This window comes from Sinocyclocheilus rhinocerous, unplaced genomic scaffold (assembly GCF_001515625.1).
Source record: "Sinocyclocheilus rhinocerous isolate Xijiao unplaced genomic scaffold, SAMN03320098_v1.1 scaffold1822, whole genome shotgun sequence".
Lineage (NCBI taxonomy): Eukaryota > Metazoa > Chordata > Actinopteri > Cypriniformes > Cyprinidae > Sinocyclocheilus > Sinocyclocheilus rhinocerous.
In genome coordinates this window covers 1,083-10,691 of record NW_015638936.1, presented here as the reverse complement: position 1 = coordinate 10,691, position 9,609 = coordinate 1,083, and the positions used below count along the sequence as shown (strand labels likewise).

Below are 9,609 nucleotides of genomic sequence, written 5' to 3'. Positions count from 1 at the left end.
CAGTCTTAAGTCGCTGGGGTATATTTGTAGCAATAGCCAAAAATACATTGTATGGGTCAAAATTATAGATTTTTTTTTATGCCAAAAATCATTTGGCTATTAAGTAAAGATCATGTTCCATGAAGATATTTTGTAAATTTCATACTGTAAATATATCAAAACTTCAGTTTTGATTAGTAATATGCATTGCCAAGGACTTTCTTTGAACAACTTTAAAGGCGATTTTCTCAATATTTAGATTTTTTTGCACCCTCAGATTCCAGATTTTCAAATAGTTGTATCTCGGCCAAATATTGTCCGATCCTAACAAACCATACATCAATGGAAAGATTATTTATTCAGCTTTCAGATGATGTATACATCTCAATTTCGAAAAAGAATTGACACTTAAGACTGGTTTTGTGCTCCAGGGTCACATATTTGTTTAGGTTTGAAAGGCTACTTTGTAGAGTGTGCTCTTGAATGGTTGCCATGTCCACTTATTATAAGCGACGCTTATTATGCATCTTTGGGCTTATTGATTGAGCTTGGCTCAATAAGCGATCCAGCTTACAGAGTTAATAAAGTAGGCAAGATAAAGCATCTGGATTTGAGTTTATTATGGGCTTGTTCTTACTTGCTGTTCTTTTCTAGCAAGATCTGGCAACATTAATAAGTCAAAACGTACTCTGTGATTTCTTGCACAGCACATACAGAAAACACACAACTCTGATACATGTTTAAATACGCCATTAACAACTAGTTGTTCAGTTCGGTTCCGTACACACTGTAGAATTTCTGTAAACGTTGTTCTCACTACCTGCATTTTTCAGGAGTCAAGCTGATTGCAGAATGCGTTTGTCACTCCTTTAAATTACTGAACTGTGTGTACAGAACAGGAATAGGGTTGCAAAAAGGTGGAAAATGTCCAGTAAATTTCGGAAACATTCCAGGATTTTTTGGAATCTTCCAGGGATTTTTGGAAAGTTTCCGGAAATTTACCAGACATTTTCCACCCCTTTGCAACCCTAAACAGGATTAAGCACTAAAAGCTGAATTTACACCCAAATTCAGCTGCAGTGTGTACATAGCCTATGCCACCCTTAAAATAAGAGGAATGATGGTCATTTTGAAATATGAGAGCAAATTATTGTTCTGGAGTCACTGCTGAACTCACAAAGCAATAATCTGCCGTAAACAAGAAACATGGCCACTTCAGTGTCATTTCTGATGAAGCAGGTGTTATTATCTGGCGTTGTTTAATAAGCTGCTCCACAGACGTTAGATGTGTAACTGTGGTGTGTTTGTGGTCTTGTGTACCCGTCTCATATACGGCCTCGGATTCTGAGGTGTAATGATCCTCTATGGTGTACTGAGCCAGTCTCAGCGTGTCCAAACCCCTCACAGAGTCGTTCCCACGCGCCCAGTAAAACATCACATCATTGACGTTATAACCCCCTGTGAACAGATAAACAGCATATGTAAAAATCACACTTTCATACGTGGGAAATAAATCAGATATGTCTTGTCGTATACATCAACATTGCATGGTCAATTTACCCTTGAATCATACGATACAAAGACAATTTATGAATTGCACTATATACTGTAAGTTTTACACTGAAATGGGCAAAAATATACACTACTGGTCAAAAGCTTGGGATTGTTAAGATTTTTGAATGTTTTTGAAAGAGTCTCTTCTGCTCACCAGGGCTGCATTGATTTAAAAATACTGTAAAATTGTGAAATATTATTACAGTTTAAAATAGCCATTTTCTATGTTAATATGTGTTAAAAATGTCATTTATTTCTGTGATCAAAGCTGTGTTTTCAGCATCATTACTCCAGTCTTCAGTGTCACATGATCTTCAGAAATCATTCTAATATGCTGATTTGCTGCTCGAGAAACATTTCTGATTATTATCAATGTTGAAAACAGTTGTGCTGCACAATATTTTCATGGAAACCGTGATACATTTTATTTTTCAGGATTCACAGATAAATAGAAAGTAAAAAAACCCAGCATTTATTTAAAATAGAAATACTTTGTAACATTATAAATGTCTTCACTGTCACTTTTGATCAATTTAATGCATCCTTGATGAATAAAAGTGTTCATTTCTAAAACAAAATAAATAAATTAATAAAATAAAATAAATCATTTTAAACCCAAACTTTTGAACACTAGTGTATTTGTTTTAATATTAATCCATTATCACACTTGCTTTGATCAGTGAAAACAAAAATTCAAATGTTAATGCTCAAGCAAAGACGCAATACTAGAAGTCCAATGTTTTTGTAGTTTCATATAAACACATTTTAACAACAGATTAAAAGATATTAAGAAATTGACATTATTATGAACAAGAGAAGAGAATTTGACGCATGCACGGTCAGTTCTGGAGTGATCTGATAAGGGACACATTGTGAATGCAGTCTAATTAATTCATATATTAAGCATTAGATTTCATATTTTGACTTGTAGTGACTCTATCAGATAAATGTCCACATGTATGGGTGTGTAATATCAGTATGTGTGCTCTTGGTGGCGCTGTGTGACCGTAATCAGATACTGAGCGTCTTGTGAGATGTGTTTTCTGGATTCATTAATGTGTTCACTCAGACTACCTGAAGACAGAAACGGCGCGTGACGGAGTGTTTCTAATCTCACACACGACTGTGAGCCACTGCAGTCTCACATTATATATCTGTACAGTAAACCGTGATTTAGACTTTGCAATTAAGACATGCAATATGCTGCATGCAGGGAGCGGGTTCTGTCTTGATGTGGTTCACTGCGTGGCACGCAAATATAACGTCTAGATGAAAGGCCATGATTCAAAGAGACTTTAGAAACCCTCATTTGAAACAAAGCCTCCTTTGAACATCTCAATCCACCACGTCTGTGCATATGATCCATCAGGCACAAAGACGGAGAATCTTTCAATGTGCCGGACTCACGATTTCTGTCAAACGTCGTATAAATATTTGAGCTCAATTTTAGAAGCGTTTGACCTGTACGTCGACATGAATTTCCAAAAATAAAATTCCTTGGAGGAAGTCAGATTGCATGTAACGTCTGCCGAATGCATGAATGGTTTAATGTTCAAAACGATGCATTTGTGTTCAGACAAGTGATGCACAACTTCTGGAAGAAATATGTGACAGTCTGCTGGATACTGTGTCATGTGACGGTATTTACTTCATGCTGACATTTTTGGCTGTTTTCTTAAAAATGCACAAAGCAACTGAAGAACTCAGTGAGCAAAAGCCATTATTTCTAAATTAACGGTAAAAAACGTAAAAATGGCAAAAGAGCTGTGCATTATGTTCATATAAAAGATTGTGCAAATAATTCTCATTGGAAAATGTGTGCAAAAAATATCTGGCTAATTTGGGACAAAATGTGCTTAAATCGCAGTTTCATAAAAAATATACTTAACAACTGAAAAAGAACTGCACGTTACGTTCTTATGAAAAATTGTGTAAATAAATCTGTACGAAAAAAATCTGGCCTTTCAGAATTTGGGAGAAAATGTGCTTAAATAATGTTTTCATGTAAAATATATTAAAAAATTGAAAAACAAAACAAACAAACAAACAATAAATAAATACAATTGCAAAAAAATAATTATGAAAGGGTGTGCAAATAATTTGCTTTGGAAAATCTGTGGGGGAAAAAAAGGACTTTCAGAATTTTTGAGAAAATGTGCTTAAATCATCATTTCATGAAAAATTATGTTTGCAAATTTAAAAATTCCAAAATAATTATGAATTATGTTCATATGATTGTTTGTTCAAATAATTAAATAATGTGAAAAATCTAGCCTTTTTTTTTAGCAAAATGTGCATAAATCATATTTTCATGAAAATCTATAGCAAAATAACTGCATATTATGTTTATATAGAATACTTTTTCTTTGGAAAACCTGTGGAAAATTACAATTTGGGGCAAAATTGTCATGAAAATAATGTCATAATGCAAACAACAACAAAAGACGCTAACACTTTACAGTAAGTTTCATTAGTTAACTAAATTAGTTTAACACGAACTAAGAATGAACAATACTTCTACAGCATTTATTAATCTTAGTTAATGTTAATTTCAGCATTTACTGTGAACTAACATGAACAAACCATGAACGACTGTATTTTTATTAACTAACATTAACAAAGATGAATAAATAGTTTAATAAATGTATTGTTCATCGTTCGTTTAATACATTAACTAATGTTAGCAAATGACATGTTGTAAAGTGTTACCAAAACACTCTCAAAAGCAGCTCTCGGGCGTTTCATTAGAGAAAGACTGCGGTTTGTGGGTGACAGACTGAGACTAAAGAAGCTCCTCTAAACCGCTGCTCTTATATAAGCACCAGCAGAAGACGTGGAAGAGATCCACATCCAAAACTCACAAGAACGAGGAGCTCAGAGAACAGCAGAAGAGAGAAAGATAAAGTCAGCAAGAAGAGAAAGCAGTTTTAGGGGCCAAACGAAAGCAAATCAGGTTCCATGGGAAACTAAATTGACCTGAATCTACACACATCAATACAGGAGCATCTTGGACTGATTTCTGTCTGTCTGTAATATTTATTTATATATGATCTTATGCAACTACACATCAGAGATCTGCATTGCATGCACGTGCATGGAAAGTAAACAGGCGTAATGTGGCGTGTTTGGATGCAACCACAACATGTTCTTATCAAATATGAAACAGCGTGAATATGAAACGTGCAGTTTTATGCGTACAGATGTCACAAACAAGAGCCCAAAAATGTCAGCTTGTTGCCAGAGCAACACTTTGGGGAAGCAAAAGCTGGAAGTGCGTGTGTTTTCTTACAGCTCTCTAGTTGTAAGGTGCACGTCTGTTTGTCCATGGGATATTTGGTCAGATCCATGTTACAGGCCACAGTCGTGGTGATCCTACAGAGAGAAAACATAAACACTCATAAACACTGACATGTTCTCATCATTTCTGACGTTTAATGAAAGGTAAAGAGGCACAGACTGCAAAACATCCCATCCGTAATCAGTATTTTATAGGACTGTCAATCGATTAAAATATTTAATCGCGATTAATTGCATTTTTATCTGTTCTAAATGTACCTTAAATTAATACTTTTCAAGTTTTTAATACTCTAATCAACATATGCATGGACAAATAAAGATGTTTTATGCAAATGTATGTTTATTATTAGTGAAACCATAGTCAACATAGAGCATGAAGACTAGACATGTTTCAAAGGTCATAGATGTTTTTCAAAGAACTTGTTCGTGTCTGAAAATGAAAAAAGAACATAGAAATACCAGGTTCCTCTTCAGGAACTCGAGCTGCGTCGGAGGACGCTTCGGGAACGCCCTGGTCCTACAGCCGGTACTTCACCGTTCCGAGGAAGGATGAGGGCATTCTTCCTCATCATAGGAAGTTCCTGGGGTTTGCTTTTGGGGGCAAGTCCTCCGACGCAGCGTCTCGTTCCCTCGAGGAACCATGGTTACATACGTAACCTGAGACGTTCCCTTTATTTCTCTTTCTTTGCACTGAGCAATGTATTTACTTACACAAGCCTGTTTACATTATTCGCAGGACAGGGCAGCTCACTTTTTCTGAACATGCAAAATGTACATTTATTATTACATTTGTTTGCCTCTCTGTGCCCACATATACTGTATTTCGATGCAGCTAAATTCTCAATAAAACAGTTTTCATTGATATATTTTACTTTTTCTGTTGTCAGACGATGGAATGAATATGAAATAGAGACTGAATCGTGACCCATTAAGACTACATAGCTCTCCCTTCCAAGATGTTAATCTGCACAAAAATCCTGATTTATAATCGAGCCGTCGTCTGATGAAACCAAATACACATAAGATAAAGACAATAGCTGTGCTGTGATTTTGGCTATACTTTCATGTAAAATTAGAGAAGCAACATAATATGTGTTTTAACTGAAAGCGCTGCTCCTCTCAGCCGCTCGCTGAACAGAGCATATACCGGCGAGTCTCAGAAACTAAATAAGGTTTGTCTAATTATGTGTTATGTATTGTTGCTAGGCACTTTTTTGAAAAAAGTCGTCAAGTTGGCAACACTGTGCATCTCCATTTCTCCAACTACGGGTTAGGTCACGGGTCAAACAGAACATGCGCGCTTCGTTAATCAAGCGTTATTAAAATTAGTGCCGTTAAAATGAGTTTGCATTAACGCGTTAACTTTGACAGCCCTAGTATTTTAGTCTTGCATTCCAGTAGTAATGATCTATAACATCATTAAACCAAGCAATTTAAAAAATCCAGGTTTTCTGAGCTTGTTTGTAGAGCTGCACAATTTGAAAAAATGTTTTGATTCTATATAAATATGGCTATAATAATAATAATAATAATAATCATAAAATTATTATTATTATTATGTAAAAATGTATAATAATAAATAATGTATATCATTTGTTTTGTTCTTTATTATCATTTGTTATTTATTATTTTGTTAAATAAAAACAAAATAAACATCCTCTAAATATTTAAATAAGATGCAAAACTGAATTCAGACTTCTATATTTTGAATTGTTATTCATTTAACAAGGTTTGAATTAAATATTATTATTGTTATTAGCAACAATAATAATAATAATAACAAAAACAACAATAAAAAAACTACCTATATTATTATATACTTAATTATTTATTGTTATTATTATTTTTTTTTTTGCTCATTATTGTCATTATTAATTATTAATAATACAAAAATACATAAATTAATAATAATACATGATTTTTAAAAATAACTAGCTATTTTTTATTATTATTAAAAAATAAAAATATATTCATAATAACAATAATAATATTTTAAATGATGATTACTATTGTTGTTACTAAATAAACATATAAAGATTACTAACTGAATTCAGACTAAACATCAGTCCAGCTCGAGCAGATTCACAGCTATATATATATACTGTATATCTGTGCTACAGACGAGATAAAGCCTCACCGCAGCGCATAGAGAACGGTTCCGTTGGGAAAGATCCGGATCAGTCGGTTCTCCACGGTGATGTCGTGGAGGAAGGACTTCTTGGAGTCCACTATAAAGGTGTCTGGGACCCACAGCAGCTCCACCAGTCGCCCGTCCAGACTCAAGCTCTTATTGCCTTCAAACACGAGCCGCTCGTCTGTCCAGCGCTGCCGTTATTATTATTATTGTTGTTACTATTTCGCAATCCCTTAACCTCAAGCATGAGCAATCAATCAATCAATCAATACAAATAATAATGAGCACATAATACATTTCGAAGTCATCATTCATGGAAACTAATGTATAAGATATTTTAATTTCACTCCCAGGTGTGGTGTGTGTTTCTCACCATGTTGATCTCTGATATCGTATCAATGCTGGCGATGTCTAAACTCATGCCCACCGTGACGGGACCATCTGAAGCACAGAGACGAGAGAAGCCATGCAAACATCATGTACATCTGCAGCTCTGCAATCCATCGTAATTCAGAGAATCGTTGTTAAAGACACAACTCTCAGCTGTTTACGCTGAAACTATGACTCAGGAGGAGATGCCGATTCACTGCGTTATTGAAGTATTTGTCCCTTCGGATCCGCCAGCAGAACTTCACACGAATGCACTGTGTCAGATGTGAGTGGAAAGGCAATTTACTCTGAGATGAGCAGCTGTGAGAAATGCATTACGCTGTAAGAGCGACGGGAAGCAATGCAAAGATGCAAACGATTCGACATCAACAGCGGATTGATTTCATACCAACTACTGGAGTTTAGTCTCATTAAACAGCTTTTGCATTCATGCATTTAGCAGACGGTTTTATCTGAAGCGACTTGCATTGCATTCAAGGTTTACACTCGATTAGTTCATGCATTCTTTGCGAATCCCAATGATCTTGACGTTATTAGCACCATGCCGTACTGTGAGTTACAAGAATACTTTTGTTAGTTGCTTATACTCTGCGACATAGCAAAAAAAATAAAATCCTGTTTTTTCCAGAACGCTGGACTGATTCGAGATTTAAAAAAAAAAATCGAATTCAAAATATTAACGAAAAACTACAATAGTATCTCAATTGTTTAGTTGCTTATACTCTGCGACATAGCAAAAAAAAAAAAATCCTGTTTTTTCCAGAACGCTGGACTGATTCGAGATTTTAAAAAAAAATTTGAATTCAAAATATTAACGAAAAACTACAATAGTATCTCAATTGCACTTAAAATAATAAGTGAGCATGCATATTTGTTCGAGAGCAACGCAGGCTCGATTGCATGTTATTGCATGTTATTGCATTTTGTAATGTCTCAGAGACGCCACAAGGGGCGCTATTCAAATAACAAGAGCAACAGTTTAAAGAGAATCTTGCTGAGAAGGTTAGTTAAACTCTTGACATGTTGCGAAACCGTGTCTTAATTGACTTCTGAGCATCTTTCACTCACTTTCTGATTGATGATACTGTGGCTCAATCACATTTAGATACTCGTTTGAATGTGTAGCATAACCAAGCATCAAATAATCTGTTTTAAATGAAAATGTGGGAGTAAATCACCGTTCAGCCCACATATACACGCACATGCATTAAACATTCATTACGTCCTTACTGTCAAAGAAAGGCCGGAGGTATTTGTTGTATCCTTTCATCAGCTTCTGGATGGTCGGAGGAAGAATCTCTCCCTCTTTCACCTCGGAGCTGAGCAGAGAGTTCTCCAGAAACCTGTGGGAGAAACACGGAGGAATATGAACGAAGAGAAAGAAGGTTTCGCTTCCTCTGCACTGTCATTATTTCAGGGCAGATCGCTGATGAACGGTTTGGTTTCAGTGTTAAATCAGCGGCCCACACTGATAACAGTGTTCAGATCCCACAACAACTTTACATTAAGATAGAGAGACAGAGAGAGAGAAAATAAGCTCATTTTCATAATTGGATTACTTTGATCCGTCAGTGTGGAGGACCTGAAAACATACCATCAGCACTCGGATTTCATCACGTTTCGCTTTTACACACAACAGCGAAAATACGGCTGCACCTTCAGCAGAAACTAAAGCGCATTTATGATGCCATCAAAGACTTGTGCATGAGTGTGACGTACAGTAAATACAGCAAAGCACTGAGACCTGCTAAAACTGGCTGCTGAAAAAAACTGCTTGCCGTTAGTTTCATTATCTGAGAATATGCGTTTTCGATTTGAATTTAAAGTTTATTTAAATGTAGATTTCTAGGACATGTCAGGGCTGCGATTTTCTTCTGATAAAAATCTGTGCTTGATTGTAGAGCTGCACAGTTTGGCTGAGATGTGATTATATATTGTTATGGCCATAATAATAATAATAATAATAATTAACAAAATAAGAATTATTATTACTATTTTAATATTTCACTATAAAAAAAAAATATATAAAAAAAAGAGAGTATTTACACAATTTGGCCAAAATGTAGGATTTTATATTAATATGACATTAATAATAATAATAATAATTATTATTATTATTATTATTGAAAAAGAAAATAAGAAACATTACTATTTTAATATTTTACCATAAAAAAAAACACAGTTTGGACAAAATTTTTGATTTTGTATGGCTATAATAATAATAGTAATAATAATAATAATTATTATTATTATTA

At 34.7% G+C, this 9,609-nt stretch overlaps 1 protein-coding gene across 1 annotated transcript in view; it reads right to left on the bottom strand.

Annotated features, from left to right (window-relative positions):
* Nucleotides 1-8,756, bottom strand: part of LOC107750139 (gamma-aminobutyric acid receptor subunit pi) — a gene marked incomplete at its 5' end in the record, with an annotated part of 15,630 nt that extends 6,874 nt beyond the window's left edge. The window contains 5 exons of the mRNA XM_016565406.1: nt 1,300-1,437; nt 4,823-4,905; nt 6,968-7,155; nt 7,338-7,405; nt 8,585-8,756. Of these exons, the coding sequence (XP_016420892.1) occupies nt 1,300-1,437; nt 4,823-4,905; nt 6,968-7,155; nt 7,338-7,405; nt 8,585-8,756 (649 nt within the window). The remainder of the gene's footprint in view (nt 1-1,299; nt 1,438-4,822; nt 4,906-6,967; nt 7,156-7,337; nt 7,406-8,584) is intronic.
* Nucleotides 8,757-9,609: the final 853 nt, after the last annotated feature.